Source organism: Scyliorhinus torazame, chromosome 17 (assembly GCF_047496885.1).
Source record: "Scyliorhinus torazame isolate Kashiwa2021f chromosome 17, sScyTor2.1, whole genome shotgun sequence".
Taxonomy (NCBI): Eukaryota; Metazoa; Chordata; class Chondrichthyes; order Carcharhiniformes; family Scyliorhinidae; genus Scyliorhinus; species Scyliorhinus torazame.
The window spans coordinates 174,693,349-174,712,599 of record NC_092723.1 but is presented as its reverse complement, the minus strand read 5'-3'; the positions used below and the strand labels follow the sequence as shown (position 1 = coordinate 174,712,599).

Below are 19,251 nucleotides of genomic sequence, written 5' to 3'. Positions count from 1 at the left end.
TACCTTAAGACGATGGATACCCACGTTTTGGCTTCCACCTTTGAAAAAGGAGGGCTACATTTGGTGGACTCTTTACAAACTCCGTAACAAGTTGGTTGGTGGTTTAAAAACAACTGGCCACATCAGACCAATAGTAGAAAACACTTAACTGTGCAAGGTTTTAGCAATGAAAGCTTAGTGCCAAATGGAAACAGTTCAACTCCTTTAGTGTATGAAATTCTGTCTGCAGTCAGATTTTGCTCAAATGTCCAGTTGCTTTCTTAAATTCACTTGGTCCATCTCAGATTGTCTGGAGATGGGACTTTTGTTGCAGAACACCATGTTATTGTTGAGGTTCATGAAAGCCACAATGCTAGAGAACATTTTAGCCAAGCGGTGGTAGTTTCTAGGCCCATATATGGTGTTTTAAAGGCTATTTATAAAGCAATTACCTGAACTTAGTAGTTGTGCATAAGTTCAAATAAAGAATGCAGCTTCACAGTGCACAAAGTTGAGCACGTAGATGCTCTTAATCTTTCTGGTTATGCTTTACATGCTGATTTTGGGTCAATTTCAAAGTCGACCACAATTGATGTGGTGGTTTACTTGGTCAGTGCTTGTAATTCCGGGTGTGCCTCCTAGTTCTGCTTTCACCCGCCAACCTCCCTGCATCTATCCTATCTATTCCCTTCATAATTTTATGTTTCTATAAGATCCCCCTGTATCCTTCTAAATTCCAACGAACACAGTCCCAGTCTACTCGACCTCTCCTCTTAATCCAACCTCCTCAACTCTGGGATTAATTTAGTGAATTTCCTCTACACATCCTCCAGTGCCAGTACCTCCTTTCTCAGGTAAGGAGACCAAAACTGAACACTACTCCAGGTGTGGCCTCACTAACACCTTATACAATTGCAGCACAACCTCCGTGGTCTTAAACTCCATCCCTCCAGCAATGAAGGACAAAACTCCATTCGCCGCCTTAATCACCTGTTGCACCTGTGAACCAACTTTTTGCGACTTTGCGCTAGGGCACCCAGGTCTCTCTGCACAGCAGCATGTTTTAATATTTTATTTAAATAATAATCCCTTTTGCTGTTATTCCTACCAAAATGGATAACCTCACATTTGTCAACATTGTATTCCATCTGCCAGACCCTAGCCCATTCACTTAACCTATCCAGATCCCTCTGCAGACATCCAGTATCCTCTGCACTTTTTGCTTTACCACTCATCTTAGTGTCGTCTGCAAACTTGGACACATTGCACTTAAGTCTTTTTTAAGTCTTCCCATCACTGCTTAGAGTTGTAGGGTACTGTTTTGCATGATTGAGACCAGTTTAACAGATATATTCAACAAATTGTGCCCAGCCCAAGCTTGGTGTTCTTCACATTCAAGAGTAATAACTATATCGAAGCAGTTGATCTAATAGTTCATGATAATTCTTTAAGAAAAACTCAGTATTTGAATAAAATCAGCATTATAGCTGATTGGTGTGTAGCGGATGTTAACGGATTTACAGTATGCATTTGATAAGATATTGTGTATAAGATTGGATTGAGGGATGATTAAAGAGATCATAGGCAAATACATATCTTATGATCACATGGAATGTGGGAAATGAGTTGGCGCATGTGTGCACGAGAATTGAATGAAGTTTGCTGACACTGAATCCAAAATTATGGGATGTGATGGACTGTAAGATTGTAGGAGTGGGCAGCAGAGGCAGGTCAAGGCAGAGTTGATGCTTGGTGTCATAGATTTTGGAGAAAGGAATATATCAGATGGTCAGATTCGTGAGAGTAGAGATCTTCAAATATATGGGTTTTTAAGATGGGATTACAGGTAGAAAAGGCCAAATGATGCAAATTGATGTTTCGGTCATGCAGCGCAACACAAAAACAAAGTAATACATTTACAGAAGAAAAGCTAAATATTGCAGATGCTAGAAATCTGAAATAAAAAGAGGAAATACTAGATGCACTTAAGTTGGATAGCATCTGTGGAGAGAGGGAGATGAGGTTTGGCTTTTTGCTGGAACTGGCACATGTTATAGAGGAACAACACAAGGAGAAATGGCCTTCACCATTAACATATCTCCTGGACCTGATGCACATTTTTTTTTTTGATTTGTCAAGATTGCTCACAGCATTTGATTAGATTTAGACGTGTACTGAGCTACAGTGAAAGGTACTGTTCTGTGTCCAGACAGATCATTCTGTACATGAAAAACATAGGCCATAACAATAAATACACAACGTGAATATATAGGCATCAGTTAACAGCATACAGAGTGTAGTGCTGCTCTGTCGAGCGGAGAGATCAGTTCAGACCATAAGAGGGTAATTTAACAGCGGGAAAGAAGCTGTTTTTGAATCTGTTAGTGCATGTTCTCAGACATTTATATCCTGCCTGATGGAAGAAGTTGGAAGAGTGAGTAAACTGGGTGGGAGAGGTCTTTGATTCTGCTGCCCACTTTCCCAAGGCAGCGGGAGGTGTAGACAGAATCAATGGATGGGAGGCGGGTTTGTGAGATGGACTGGGCTGTGTTCACGACTCTCTATAGTTTCTTACGGTCTTGGGCCAAGCAGTTGCCATACCAGGCTGTGATGCAGCCGGATAGGGTGCTTTCTATTGTGCATCTGTAAACATTGAGATAAAGAGTCAATGTGGACATGCCGAATTTCCTTAATTTCATGAGGAAGTATAGGCACTGTTGTGCTTTCTTGCTCGTAGCGTCAACGTGGGTGGACCAGGACAGATTGTTGGTGATGTGAACACCTAGGAATTTGAAGCTGTCAACCACCTACACCACTGCACCGCACCATTAATGCAGACAGGGGTGTGTATGATCGCTTCCTGCAATCAATGACCAGCACCGTAGTTTTGCTGACATTGAGGGAGAGATTGTTGTCATTACACCATGCCACAAGGTTCTTGAACTCCTCCTGTACTTTACTCATCGTTGTTTGAGATCCGACCCCTATGGTCATGTCATCAGCAAACGTAGATGGTTGGAGCCAAATTGTGCCACAGTGTGTATAGGGAGTATAGTAGGTGGCTAAGTATGCAGTCTTGCGGGACCCTGGCATTGAGGTATTGCGGAGAAGGTGGTATTGATTGTGGTCTATGGGCCAGGAAGTCGAGGATCCAGTTGCAGATGGAGGAGCCAAGTCCTAGGTTTAGGAGTTTTAATGAGTTTGGCTGGTATTATGGTGTTGAAGGAGGAGTTATCAATGAATAGGAGTCTGATGTAGGAGTCCTTGTTGTCGAGGTGCTCTAGGGATATGCGTAGGGCCAGGGAGATCGCGTCTGCTGTGAACCGGTTGTGGCAGGACGCAAAATGCAGTGGATCAAGGCATTCTGGGAGTATGGAGTTGATGTGTCTCATGACTAACCTCTCGAAGCACTCATTGTCGCATTGTTTAATTATTTCCCCTCCCCTTATTCAGAACGTTTGCTTTTTTCCCTCCCCCTCCCGCATAAACTGTTGACTTTAATATCTGGTTTTAATAAAATATTATGAACCTGAAACACTAAGCCTATCCTATCTTCCTCTACAATTTTGCAACAACTTGGGTCAGTTGCAATATTGGAAAGCTATGGGAAGTTCATTGTAGGAAACTTATTGAAGCTGTGGAAAGGATATTGTGAATAGTTTTGACACGGGTTCTATTTCTGAAAAAAGGCTCAATTTCCCCACCACAAAGATAATGCAAAGTGAGCAGATCTAAGAGAATTCCTTGAGATGTGATATTTGAAGTGGGTAGATGGTGAAAAGTGTTTCCACTGTTAAATTAATAACCAGGGATTTCAGACTCTGAATCACGAAGAAGTGTCAATGTGTGGCAAAAAGTAATTGCGTGTATTTAATAAGGGTCATGCAAGAAGCTCCTTAGTATTTTAGTGAATGTAGTGACGTGAATAGGACCAAATGTCGCAATAACCACTTGTAAAAGAAACCATAATATTGGGAAATTAAATATTTCAACAGCAAGAGTGGAAGATGGGGGCCGAATGGCCTCCTTGTGCAGTTTCTATATGGTGAATAGGATAATAGGATTTTAGTAGACAGCTGAGTTTGAAGTTGCCGCATTCGCACAATGAGCTGAATTTCTGTGAATTTAATGCTAAAAGATTACTGATCTTAATGCTCTGGTGGCTAACATACCTTTATTGAGTTTTTTGTAGTTCCAGCAATCTTTTAATGCCAGTTTTTGAATTTGTGCCTTCAATTGTTTCATTTGCCTCAGGAAGTTGGTGTTGGAATTTTGTCCTTCACACATTTCTTTTCTCTTGAAAAGGGAAGTATCACTTTGATCAAGGCTTTACTGTTGAATGTAACAAACTGAGGACATGTGCCTATCTAGGCAGTTTGCACTTGGCAACAAAACAATTTGTAAGCCCATGACACAGCAATCTGACTAAATGGGTTGTGGGATATATTTAATTGTTTAGGCTGCTCTAGAACCATCAGGAAAGCTTGAGTTCTGTTTTTGGTTTGCTGTAACCATATTTTACGACGTGGTTCGTCTGCCACAATCTGCAAGGCATCTATCTGGGTGTAATAACTTGTTTGCATTTACATGGTTACTGCTTTGATCTAACATCTGAAACCAAATTAGAAGTGGGAGGTGTGCTGGAATGAGCCTTGTGCAACAGCTAGTCCTAGATTACCATGCACTTCCAAGTTGCTGATATGGATTGAGTTGATCAGTTGTGCCAGCATTTGTAACATCAAGCTCCACCCAAGGGCTTGGGCACCTGGTTCAGGCTAGCATTTAAGTACAATACTGTACATGGGGAATGTTGCATTGTCAGTGGTACTGTCATTCAGGTGAGATAGGATCTGCGCTGGTTCAAGTAAAAGATCCCGTGACAGTATTTGGAGAGCATGGAGCAACATGTCCTGGGGATAATTCTTCCCTGAACCATCAAGAATGGAATGGAATAATTGCCCGTTGTCTCATTGACTGTTGTTGATCTTGTGTGCAGGTTATCTGCATCACTGAGTACACTTCAAAAGCCATTCCTGAGTACTGTTGTGCATGCCCTTTCTTCAGTGAGAGTTTACAGGAGGATGAATGTGAATTCTGAATGTTTGAAGGAAACTATCTTCCAAACAATAGTGCAGTCAGAAACTAGAAGTTTTTAACACCTATCGGAAATTGGAACAATTTCTGCGTGACACAATTTTACACTTTTGGACTTGTATAGATGTCTGCAAGTAAAATAACTGAAATCCCTCTGCAGTTAGGATGCTGCAAGCATGGTACACCTTCCAGCATTGTGATGCCCATGTTTTTATTAAAAGTGTCAGATTCTAATCACGTTGATGCATTTTTTTATTCCATACTATTTAATTGCGGATAACTTATGATTCTGCCACCTGCTTCAGTTGCTGGTTATGCAAGTGTCCGTGCTTTCAGTGTCTAGATAATTCTATACTTCAGGAGGGCTTCTCTCTCCTTCCCAAAATGCATACATAGACTACCCCATGCCCCAAAGGAAGTGGGCACGTTATAAAGATGCCTAGTACAGATCTGTGCATTTCATCGGAGAGAATTTACCTGTGCTTGTTTTAGTACCTAGATCTTTGAGGGGCTTCTTTGTGAGCCGGAGGAGATAATACTGTTCATGTGCTGTTATCTCCGTATTGGTGTCAGTGGGATTAGTTTATTAACACTCGAGTCGTTACCAGTGAGTTCAGCAAATGGACTTTGTATTAATCAGGGCTCTGCGATTATATGCACTGAAGCACCTGGGATTGCAACTGCCACGGTGGGAATTTGCTACTATACAGCATTCCTTTTACTACTTCCACTTTGCTACCAGTAATTCTCAGGAATAACATTTTGGAGCAGGAATATACAATTTGATCAATTCACTAGAAATCCGGGCACTGGTGCTATGACTAATTTGCGTTTTCAATTAACTTTTCTTCTAATTGACTGTGACATCTTTCATTTACCTGTTGCCTTTTTATATAAATAGATTGTAGCCCAAAATTACTTTGTGAAGTTGTTTATATGCTTGGATCTGTTAGGAATATGTTGTGCAGCTGCAGTTTACAGATTTATAAGGAAGAACTGACAGTGCTTTAATCTTGAGTTTACCTGTGTAAGAAAATCTTAAATTCTACAAAGGCAACAAGAAGTTGAGTCTTTAGCAATAATGCGTTTAATTTTCTTTCAGCTGGGGATGCAGATGATCCCCCACGAATCACCCCTAACCCAGTCATCAATGGTAACGTAGCAATGGCAGATGGACACAACAACACAGAGGAAGACATGGAAGATGGTAACCTTTATGTTTATTTTTTTAAAATCTGTTTAGTAGGTAAACATTCCTTTTTTTTATAGTTGGGAAATTTGTAGTCTTAGATTGGGCTGGTATCCATTGTTGAAATAGGTGCAACAATTTGGACTGAAATCTCTACTAATACAAGGCAGTCATTTGAAAGGTATGGTGTGGAAATTTACTCTGCCATTATGTAGAAACAATGTTTTCATGTAGGATTTCAAATTTATCAAATGGCTCGTTGCATTCATGGCTGAGTTTGTGTTGGGTGAATGAATGCTTTGCATCTCAGAATAGTGATGACCATACTGGGAAGGGGCACGATTTAAGATTGGTCTGGATCAGGATGTTTGGATGCTTGGTAAAAGCCCCCCGCTCCCCTCTGTGTAAAGTGTTTTAATATCATCCTCTATATCGAATACTTGTGCAACAGCCATTGCTGTAACCTCCACACATTGTGCTGAATATTGACAGCTTGGTGTGGAGTTTTTAATTCAATTCATCTGATTAGAATATGTTGTACAATAGTACATTATGTTAAAATATGGTGCATTGAATTTGTCTTCAACCGTTACTTTTTCATTTTCTGATTCTTTTCTCTTCTCCCCACGGGGGAATCAATCAACAGGGGTACCTGAAATGGGTATCACTAAGATGTTCAAATTTGTGATTAGTAGCACTGTATTGTGATCTGGGCACCTGTGAGTGATTACAGATTTGTGCTACGTATTGAATAATGTATAGCAACATTCTGAGGGTCTGTAACCCAAGACTCTGCAATTAGTGTTTTTGATGGCTTTATCTAAATCATTTACATTTATGTAGCTGAGTGATATAAAAGATGGAATAACTAAATAATTGCAGCAACTGAAATTAGTTTCCAGGAGCTCCTCACTAAAAAGGTCAGGAGACGAGATGATTAAAAGTTGTAAATGATTTCTTTTTTGTAGGGAAGAGGGAAGAACTTACTCCGATTGTTGAATTCCATAGGAACTTGTATTAAGTTTGCAAAAAGGAATAAATTTTTGATGTCTGACTGTTTTATACATGGGCGAAACCTCTGCCAGAGGCATGTTAACATTAAATATTTTGAACTAAAGCTAGTATGACTTCAGAGTGGTTTGTTTCTAGCGATGAAGCTGTTTCCTGTTTAGATGTGAAGCAGGAACCATTTACATAGCTTGGATCCTGTGACACGTATTATGAAGCTTTTAAGATTAAAGTACAGTTTTGATCATAAATGGGACTAATGAGATTGTTGTTGGTTATATTTTGCTAAATCTTGCTTAAGGATCAGATTTATTACACGTATTCTCCTCCAGATCAGATATTCTACAAATGAACACTAATGGGTTATATATGCCTGCGCAGCTAAACGGAAGATTGAGAATTGCACACTATTCTAGCAAGATGCCTCCCCATGGGGTAGGTGCTCTCTGATTAAAAATCCTGGTCACAAGGAATTTTATTTCCTACTTGGAGCATGTTATGAGAGATTCCTCAATTCTTCCTCATTCATTCAAATTCTACATGTCAGTAGGAATTTCAGTCATTAACTTTGGGAAAAGAGGTGAGAAAGAGAATGAACACTTGAAATTCACCATTGCGCAACCATTTGGATCAGGCAATCTTCCCGTTGCTGGTTAAGACTTTGTTGTTTACTTCACCTTTTTCAATTTTTCTCATCGATGGTTTTACATACAAATTTTATTCTTCGTAACATCGCATTTATTGTTTATATTTCTTTTACAATTTCTTAAATTTATTAAAATTGTTTGCCGAAGCTGATATTTTCCAGCATTAGCCCCGAAGGACTACTTTGGAGAGTTACGTTGTAGTGCTAAATTTAAAATATGTGGAATACAATGATTCCTACTCCAAATCCATGACTGATTAACTGGTCTTCAACATGACACAGTTCCGCAAACATGAGGCCTGTGCGAAGTCTGTGAAAGCATTTAATGGAATTGTCATTTACTGCATTTGAAAGTTTTAAGCAGGGAGCCATTTAGTGAAGCTGCAGCAGCCACACACTGTATTCAGTGTTGATTATCAAGGATAAACTATTGATTTCCTTAATTACTTGTGCAACCAACTTCGAAACAAGTCAGAAATTGGTAAAATTTCTGTGTCGTCTTCCACATAAACTGCCCAGTGCTAGTTCCAATTAAGCACCATTGCCACTGATGTCTTTGACCAGAATCTGGACAGTTCTATTGTTTTTGGTGTCGATCGACACGGCTTGACGTGGTAACTGGTATGGTACTTCAATTCCTGTGGTATGGTTTAGCATTTATTGACCACCTTGAGTGATACTTGTGAATGTGGTGGCGAACTATCTTCCTGACTGCTGCTGTTCATGTGGTGAAGGTGTTTTCAAAGTGGTGTTAAACATAGACATAGAATTTACAGTGCAGAAGGAGGCCATTCGACCCATCGAGTCTGCACCGGCTCTTGGAAAGAGCACCCTACCCAAGGTCAACACCTCCACCCTCTCCCCATAACCCAGTAACCCCACCTAACACTAAGGGCAATTTTGGACACTGAAGGGAAATTTATCATGGCCAATCCACCTAACCTGCACATCTTTGGACTGTGGGAGGAAACCAGAGCGCGCACACGGGGAGGATGTGCAGACTCCGCACAGACAGTGACCCAAGCCGGAATCGAACCTGGGACCCTGGAGCTGTGAAGCAATTGTGCTATCCACAATGCTACCGTGCTGCCCACGGTAGGTAGGTTTAGGTAGGAGCTGTGGAATTTTGGCCAATCAGTGGAGGAGTGGTGATATGTACCCAAGGATGGTGTGTGTCTTCGTTGACAACTTGAATGTTTTGGTGCTTTATGCACCCACTATACTTGTCCTTCCAAGTGGTGCACGTCACAGGTTTTGGAGGTGTTATCAGAGGAGCCGTGACAAGTTTCTGCAGTGAATCCTGTGAGTGAATGTTTAAGTGAGTGTCTGGGCTATCGCCCAAAGCCAAGGCATAGAATCTAAGAGCAGGGAGGTTATGGTAGAGCTGTGTAAAATGACCATTAGGTCATGGCTAAATTGCAATGTGCAGTTCTGGTCGTCACACTATAGGAAGGATGTGATTACACGGGAAAAGGTGCAGGGGCTGCACGCGGCACAGTGGTTAGCACTGCTGCCTACAGCGCTGAGGACCTGAATTCGAATCCCGGCCCTGGGTCACTGTCCGTGTCGAGTTTGCACATTCTCCCTGTGTCTCCGTGGGTTTCACACCCACAACCCAGAGATGTGCAGGGTAGGTGAATTGGCCATGCTAAATTGCCCCTTAGTTGGGAAAAAAAAATAATTGGGTACTCTTTAAAAAAATTTTTTTTAAATTTTTTAAAGAAAAGGTGCGGAGGATGTTGCCTGGGCTGGAGTGCTCCAGCTATGAAGAGTGGCTGGTTAGCTGTGGTTGTTTACCTTAGAGCAGAGAAGGGGGGGACACCTATTGGTGCATAAAATTCAGGGATGGAGATAGGAAGGGACATTTGCCCTCCATGGCGGGATAAATAACCAGGGGGTATAGATGTAAAGGGCAAGGATTTGAGGAAAACCTTTTCGCCCAGAGGGTGGTGGGAACCTGAACTTATTGCCTGAAAAGCTGGTAGAAGTGGCAACCCGCACAACATTTAAGTATTTAGTGCCAGAGCTAAGTGCTGGATAATGCGATTAGATAGATAGGTGCCTGGTGGCTAATGCAGAAATGATGGGCCGGAAGGCCTCTTTATGGCTGTGCAACTCAAAATCTTAGCTGAACCCATCCAAGCAAGTGTCCGATTGGATTTCTGACATTTGCCTTGCAGGTTGTGGAGAGGCTTTAGGGAGTCAGATTGTGAACTTGTTGCCATAGAACACCCAGTCTAATCTACCCGAGTAATATTGTATTTCTGTCTGGTCCTTTTTGAGTTTCTGGTCAGTGGCAACCCTCAGGATGTTGATATTTGGCCCTTGAATTCTCTTTGAATCTCAGACTTAGTATCCAACTTGTGGCTATAATGTTACTTGAACCCAAGCCTGGTTGTGTTTAGGTGTTGCTATATGTGGTGCATGGAATGCTTAATTTTCCAAATTAATTTTGTTTGTGGGTTGAGTGTGTCACTGGCTAGGCCAACATTTATTGTCAATCCCTAACTGCACTTGAGAAGGTGATGGTGAGCTGCCTTGAACTGCTGCAGTCCATCCATGTAAGGAAGGGCATTTCAGGAGTTTGACCCAGTGACAGTGAAGGAATGGTGATATAGTTTCAAGTTGAGGTAGTGTGAGACTTGAAGGGGGCATTTTCCCATTCACCTGCTGCCCTTCTCGCCTGGATGGTGAAGGTCACAGGTTCCGAAGTTGCTGCTAAATTCCTAAACTGGATGAACATATCAAGTTCTCCTTTCTCAAATGTGAAAGCAAAATATTGGACCAAGGAGTCTTCTGTGATACTTTCTGGCTTAGAGGATTCCTTGCAATTTCGCTTCCTATAAGTCATAAGATCATAATAAATAGGAGCAGGAAAAGGCTGTTCAGCCTTTCGAGCCTTCTCCACTATTCGCTAAGTTCATAACTGATCTGATTGTGACCTCAACTCTCTATCCTACCTGTTCCCATGACCCTTGGCTCCCTTGTTGATGGAAAATCTATCTTGACCTTGAATAAATGACCCAGCCTCCACGGCTCTCTTGTGGAAGAGAATTCTATAGAGTAACAGTCCTCTGAGAGAATAATTTCCTTCTCATGCTACTGGCCTTTATGGTAAAGATGATTCACCAGTACTCCGTCATTTAAAAGCCAGTGACACCGCTTTGTGGCATCATGGCGGCACGGTAGCACAGTAGTTAGCACTGTTGCTTCACAGCTTCAGGGTCCCAGGTTCGCTTCCCGGCTTGGGTCATTATCTGTGGAGAGTCTGCATGTTCACAACATGTCTGCGTAGGTTACCTCCGGGTGCTCCGGTTTCTGTCCACAGGTGTGCAGGTTTGGTTAATTGCTGATGCTAAATTGTCCTTAGTGTCCAAAAAGGTTAGATGGGGTTGTTGGGTTGCAGGGATGGAGTGGAGTTGTGGGCTTGGGTAAGGTGCTCTTTCCAAGGGCCGGTGCGGGTCCAATAGACCGAATGGCCTCCTGCACTGTAAATTCCATGATATGATCGTGTCGCTGATGGACAGATGCCTGAGTTTGAGCTGTGTTACAGAACAAGTGTGCTAGAATTCCAGGTGAAGTTGAGGATATAAAAAAGGAGTAGTATACCTTGCCCGGTTTGCTTTGTTGTACTAATTTACTTTGTATCACTCCGCCATCAGAAACTTAAGATGAAAAACTAATAAACACATCAACAGGGAGTCACTTCCCCACTATTTCCATGTCCCATCATTCCTTATTGTCGTTTCTCTGCCTCAATGGATGTCCCTTGTGGCAGACCCTTTGTATAGCTGCTGAACTGTCAGCCAATCTAACCATGTTGGAAACTGGTTCAAAATCTAGAAGCTTGTATTTGGCCACTATCGAAGGTGCAAAGGCACAACAGAAAAACATGGGAAAGCAACATTAAGTGCTATGCTTGGTGCTAATGCCTGGGAGGAAAACATTTGTTGAGACAACCATGGCAAGTAACATCTGTCACCTCTGGAACTGATGAAGTCAATTACCACAATACTTGCCAAGTTTAGACCTTCTGTGGAATGTTTGTGCAAGGTAAAGCTATGCTTTGGACATGAGATCTCATCAAGATCTGAATGATTCTGTAGTGGCAGGAAGCTCTTGCACCCTGTCTGGCCCTAGCCAGTGACTTGATGTGGGCCGGTGAGGGTGTGGAAGAATTTAGCACAAAATTTTATGGGAATTTGTGTTTCGTCAATGAAAACAAAAAGGTTTTGTGAAAAATAAGAGCTTTGGCTGCAACATGCCTTTTGTTTATACAAACAGTTGGCTGGTAAATAAATCTTAGAAATGTTTGCAAATTAGGCGTGGCACAGTGGTTAACACTGCTGCCTCACGTCGCCGAGGTCCCAGGTTCGATCCTGGCTCTGGGTCACTGTCCGTGTGGAATTTGCACATTCTCCCCGTGTTTGCGTAGGTTTCGCCCCTGCAACCCAAAGGATGTGCTGAGTAGATGGATTGGCCATGTTAAATTGCCCCTTGGAATAAATGAATTGGATACTCTTCATTAGCCCTTTAAGTGGTACCCTTATAAAAATGTCTGTGCAAGATCTGGTTTAAATAAAGAGCATTGTAGTAATAACTCCCACTTCTCTAAAGGAGGATCTTCCACACAGACATAAACCACCCACCGTCCTCTTCTGTTCTCTAACTAGCTCAGCTGTTCTTAGAACTACCTGCAAGTGGTGCATGCAATCTTCAATATTCAGTTAGCTGCATTGGTGCAGATTAACGCTTGTGTTTGTGGAAGACTCTCTATGGCAAAATGGTGAGTTATGACAGTGAGTAATATTCCCTTCCTGTAAATGACCAGGTTGTGACTGATGAACCATGATTTTAAGATTGATTTTCTTTAAAGAATAAATACATACAGCAATAGAATTACAATAATTTACTGCTGATGGGTCGTAGGAATTAAATGGTCAGGAGGGGATTTGACCTGGTTTTGAAAAGCAGTGGTGCGTTAATTTTCCTTGGAGGTAAGGAAGTCCAAGTCACTTTATATTTTTATAATTTTTTGGACCTTGCCTGCCTTTTAACTGGATCCTGCATTCATAACCAGGTGTATGTTATCCTGTGGTCTCCCATCTTATTAAATGGATTTTACTTGACTAGACTAGAAGCTGAGACCAGAGTGTGCAATTAAATGCGCTATTTATGTTTATGTTGCTAGATTTAAGTTAGTAGAACACAGCTAATAAGTAAAGACGCAGTATTGCTGTTGGAATGGGAACTGTTCTACCCATCATAAACAATTTTTTGGTTAATATGTTGCATGATATATGATTGTGTATTGTTGTCCATATTTCCATTGGCATTGCTTTGTTTGTCCTTTGAACAGTGAAAATCTTGTTGCAACTTCTTAGCCAATAACTATAACGTTCAGTTCTATAGTCCTTCATCCTTTGACATTCTTTGGACATCTCATCATGGTTAACACTGTCACAATTCATCTGCCACTTTTGTAGAAGCTCCTTATTTCCCCCTCAATACAATTGACTCTTTTAAACTCTCAATTGAAATGTCCTCAAATAGGTCAACCTTTATAGCTGTAGGGGTTTCCTTCTCTTTCCTCCACTTACAGGCCGGTGTTTTGGGGGTCTGCCGAAAGCTGTGTGTGTCTCTCTCCTACAAGCCTCGGAATTCCGAAGGCCGTGGAATGCCGCACTGGGGCAACTCCGCAGGAGAGAGCGCTGAACCAGGCTCACCGTTTATATCTAACCGGTACCCTGATACTTGTATCACACAGCTATCCCAGAACCACCACCAATGCCTGGGTGATTCTCTCTCTTGTCGGTGGGACAAACTGCCACCCTGTACCTACGCCACTCGAGTAGTTCCCCAAGAGAGAGAAAAAGAGAGGTCACACTGTTTATGCCTAACCAGTAGTCTCCCTTGAGTGAGCGTTTCGAGGCGACCAGATCACCCTCTGTTCTCGACTCGGATAAAAGTTGTGACTTTGCCAGAGCGTGTCAGTGAGGGGAAAAAAAAGAACAAGACAGACTCCAAACGAGTTTCAAACTTACAATTTACTTAACAACACCAAAATCAAACTCTCCAATATCATATGACACATGAATGAAACTTATGTTTTCTCTTATTACTACGGGAGAAAAATACTAACTGACACAACGAAAATCTTCCTTTACACAATTTTACAGATGAGCAATGGATTACCGGAATTTAAAACGCTACCCCCCTCCCTTGCCTCTACTCATCTTAGTTCAGGAACTTCAACAAGTTGGCTGAGGATACTTACAATCCTAGGGGGGTGCTCTGTCGTCTCCGGTGCTTCCTTCCTTGGGTTGAAAAGGGGGTGCAGGCTGGTCTTCCCTCGCGTCATGATTCTACAAAACGAAAAAGCCCCCCCCCCCCCCGCATTTCCCCACCAGCATGTCTCTTTTAAAAGTCATTTCAAAAGGCTGACTCCGCCCCCTAAGCAATTTCAAGGACGGTTTTGGCTGAAACTGCCTTACCCTGTTGCTTGTCGATTTCAAAGTCCTGTTTAATGCTTGTCGGCCAATTTTAACGAACTGTTAATGGTTGTCTGGAGCTTCCTGAACGATATCCCATTAAACAGGTTGGGTCTTTTGTTTTCTGTTATGGAGCCGATTTGCGTGGCCATTGTCTCCCTGCTGGGCTGTTTTCTTCTCGTCTGCTGACCTCCATCTCCCTTTGTTCTTCTGGTGATTAGATCACCGGTGTGGGTGTCTTTGCTGCACCTGGATTCCTGTGGCTCGCACCTTTCCTGAGCCCAATCCGCAGGCAGGTTAGGTTAGTCCTGCCGAGCCTTCTGGGAGGTCTTATCAGTTAGCAGCCAGAGTTGGCCACTTTAAAATGTCAGGTTTCTCCTTGGTCTTTTAAAAAATATGGACGATTGCCCTGAAACTTACAGAGCACACCTTTTAGTCCTGGACAGGACACAAGAAAAACCTGCAGGGGGATGCAGGCTGGGTGAGTAGTCTGTAAAATGTCAGTTGGAATACAAAAGGCGATGTGAAATTATCCGCTGAGGAAAATAGGAATTATTTTTGCATGGAGAGAGACTGGACAAGTTTGCACCGAGGAACCTAGCGTCCTTATAGTCACTTGGAAACACAGAAGTTGAGTATTAGAACATAGAACTGTACAGCACAGTACAGGTCCTTCGGCCCACGATGTTGTGCCGAACTAAGATCAAATCAACCTACCCCCAATCATTCTAGTGCACTCCATATGCCTATCCAATAACCGCTTGAAAGTTCCTAAAGTGTCCGACTCCACTACCATAGCTGGGAGTGCGTTCCACGCCCCAACCACTCTGAGTAAAGAACCTACCTCTGACATCCCTCCTATATCTTCCACCATGAACCTTATAGTTATGCCCCCTTGTAACAGCTACATCCACCCGAGGAAAAAGTCATTGAACGTCCACGCTACCTAGCCCTCTCATCATCTTATACACCTCAATTAAGTCACCTCTCATCCTCCTTCGCTCCAATGAGAAGCCCTAGCTCCCTCAACCTTTCTTTATAAGACCTACCCTCAATCCAGGCAGCATCCTGGTAAATTTCCTTTGCACCCTTTCCAATGCTTCCACATCCTTCCTATAATGAGGTGACCAGAAATGCACACAATACTGCAAATGTGGTCTAACCAAGGTCTTGTACAGTTGCAGCATAACCTCACGGCTCTCAAACTCAATCCCCCTGTTAATAAATGCTAACACACTATAGGCTTTCTTCACGGCTCTATCCACTTGGGTGACAACTTTCAGAGATCTATGGACATGAACTCCGAGATCTCTCTGCTCCTCCACATTCTTCAGAACCCTGCTGTTAATCCTGTAATCCGCATGCAAATTTGTCCTACCAAAATGAATCACCTCACACTTATCAGGGTTAGACTCTATCTGCCACTTTTTAGCCCAGCTCTGCATCCTATCAATGTCTCTTTGCAGCCTACAACATCCCTCCACATTATCCACTACTTCATCAATCTTGGTGTCATCAACAAATCTACGAACCCGACATTCAACTCCATCATCCAAGTCACTGATAAAAATCACACATAGCAGAGGACCCAGCACTGACCTCTGTGGTACACCGCTGGTGACTGAGCTCCAGGATGAAAATTTACCATCTACCACCATCCTTTGTCTTCTATGTGATAGCCAATTACTGATCCAATCGGCCAAATTTCCCTCTATCCCATGCCTCCTTACTTTCTGCATGAGCCGACCATGGGGCACCTTATCAAGCGCCTTACTAAAATCCATGTATACAACATCAACTGCTCTACCTTCATCTAGGTACTTAGTTACCTCCTCAAAGAATACAATCAAAACTTGTGAGGCAAGACTTACCCCTCACAAATCCGTGCTGACTATCCTGGATTAAGCTGTATCTTTCCAAATGATCATAAATCCTATCCCTCAGGACCCTTTCCAATAATTTACCTATGACCGAAGTGAGACTAACCGGCCTATAATTCCCAGGGTTATACCTATTCCCTTTCTTGAACAAGGGGACAACATTTGCCTCTCTCCAGTCTTCTGCCACTATCCCTGTAGACAGTGAGGACATAAAGGTCAAAGGCTCTGCAATCTCATCCCTCGCCTCCCAAAGAATCCTAAGATATATCCTATCAGGCCCTGGGGACTTATCTGTCCTCTGGCTTCTCAATTTCTAACACATCTTCCTTCTGAATATCTACCTCCTCCAGCCTACCAGCCTGGATCGCACTATCCTCCTCAACAATATGGCTCCTCTCCTTTGTGAACACTGAGTGTTGCTGAGAGAAGAGATATCTTGTCAAAGCTTTTCATCTTGCACTTATCAGGACAGATGGAACAGTACTAAATCTCAACAGGAACAACATAAGCTGCATGAGAAAAAGGATGTAAATTGGCAAATCGACCAACCAATTGGCCGATACATTGCCATGGCGAATGCACAGGGAGCTGTTCCTATTGCTTTTGTTTTTTCAAGTTCTATTCCTTGACCATGCAGAGTGAATTTGCCAGCTAATCCACACCGTGTTCTCAGAAATTGTTCTTCCCTTTGAAGTTTGGTATTCATGCCTCTCTCCTGATGACAGATACCGATTCAACAGCATTTCTCTTTTCCAACAATGAGTGTAGAGAAGGTTGGGGAGAGATTGAGTAAAATAAGCCAACTTTCCCAAGAGTTTAGAAGAATGAGGCATTATCTAAATGCAAAATATGGGGCTTGACGGGGTCCATCTAGAATGGTGGTTCCCAACCTATTTATTTTTCTGCAGACAACCTGCAGTACTTGCATGGCGAACTACCGATCGAGAGCCCTGGTTCATTGGCTTAATTTAGGGCAGCCATTTAAGATTAAGGTGAAAGGATTATGAATCCCTCCCTGCCCCCCAATCGGCTCTGTGGCAAGACTTTAGGGGTACTAAAGGAATAGAGGGTCGTGGGGATACTTTGGGATAGTGAAATTGAGGCAGAAAATGAGCTATTGCATGAATGGTGGAGTAGACGTGAATGGCCAACTTCACTCCTATTCCTAATGTTATACTTATTTTCTGTGCGATATCATTAGCCGTTATCTTCCAATCTTGATCAACTGTTTGTGGATTCTTGATTTTTGTCTTGATCCTCTTATTGCCACTGAAAATTTAAATAGATTTTCCTGCATTCTTATCTATTTGCTTACATTGAATCATTACCACGCTGAGACTGAAACAACATATATTTTTATTGTGTCTTTAACAAGTCCTAAGGATCTTTGTGGCCATAATAAAATACTACGTTGAATCGAGAGATAGGGCAGATGACCAAAAGCTTAGTCGAAGAGCAGGTCTTAAGGATCATAAGGTGGAAAGTGAGGTGGAGAGATGGGGACGAAATTCATCACCTTGGGCCTAAGCAGCTGAAGGCATGGCCACCAATTGTGGAACGGTTAACGTTGGGGTGCTGAACAGTATTAGGTGAGAGCAGATATGAGGGCTGAGAGCTAAATGACAAACACGGGAGCTGGAAGGAGTTGAAAATGATGAGAAATCTCAAATCGAGGTGGTTAACAGGGGAGCAGAAGTGCCCACAGCATTTGTCTGTTACTACTCATTTGTGTGGTATCCAAATCAAAACTGCTTATCTCATCTAAACGTTCCTTACCCCTACAAACTGCAGACTTGTGGGATCGAAACTTCCACGTTCCATATGACATTTTATCTTTTGGTATTGTTCTTGTACACTATGAATCTAGGTCCCTTTAACTCTGTTTCTCAACTTTAAAAAAGCATGTATCTGAAGAATTCAATGTTGTCGTTGTGGAGAAAAATAGATCTGGGATATTGCCATTTCGAAGAAAACTGCACCCTTGAGTGGCTTTCTGTTTCCCTTTCACCATCTGATGTTTGCAAGACCTTGTCCTGAACCACGCTACCCCCTCTCCTTGTTGAAACCTATGTGAAAGGCATCAAGCAATGTGATGCTTTAAGTGACTACTATCTTGTGTTGTCCTTCCAAGTATGTCCTGATGAATTGAGGATATGAATCTTTTGCCACTATACATGAAATGTTGTTTGCTTCCTTGGTATTTCATTGCAAAATTTGTATACTGCTGTGCTTTACTATTTGTTTGTGGAGACTGAATATGGGGAAATATTAATAATCTAATGGAAATGGTGTTAAATTTTCAAGAGGTTCGATCTCTGCATACAAAAGTCGCAAATGCCTGATCATCATTGTTTTGCATTACATTTCCGCACTCTTGTTGTTGGTAACTTTGAGCAGCTTCCTGAAAGTAAACAACATCTTGTATGCAGCAACATGGGGAAAGACCACTTATGTCTCAGGGTGAAGTGTTTTCAAGAAGAACAGTATCCCAAAAGTTGTATTTTCCCCATTCCCAAATTCTTTCTGCAAGGCATCTGAACTCTTAAAGAGTGAGGAAGGCCATACCTGTGGTAAGTAATTGTGGAGAGCAAATAATGCCACTACAATGTATCCACTATTTACTTAAAGCAGCCTGTTTTGGGTGGCACTTTCTTTGAGTATTACTGATGGAATTGGCAAGTAGTGGCTTTTATTCCTCATTGATCACTGTTGCTGTGAACTTCCAATACGTTTTAGCACATTTGGTTCCTATCAAGTGAACTCATTGCAATCCCAGTGATGCTGCAGAGAAGGTTTCTCACCTTGTCTTCCCAAGCGTAGGTGCACCGTGGCCTCTTAAGAAAAACTGAAATCAACATTTTGGAAGTGTGTAGATGATTGTGTCCAATTGTAACTGGAAAATTGAATGCTGATAAATATGCTTTCACAACATGGAACAATTACGATGCCTTGCTGGTGAAATTA

At 42.2% G+C, this 19,251-nt stretch overlaps 1 protein-coding gene across 5 annotated transcripts in view; it reads left to right on the top strand.

The window, feature by feature from the left end:
- usp7 (ubiquitin specific peptidase 7 (herpes virus-associated)) overlaps positions 1–19,251 on the top strand; it is a 148,340-nt gene that overhangs the window by 66,791 nt on the left and 62,298 nt on the right. For all 5 annotated transcript variants that reach the window (XM_072481707.1, XM_072481703.1, XM_072481702.1 and 2 more), the window contains one exon: positions 6,176–6,280. In XM_072481707.1, the coding sequence (XP_072337808.1) occupies positions 6,176–6,280 (105 nt within the window). The remainder of the gene's footprint in view (positions 1–6,175; positions 6,281–19,251) is intronic.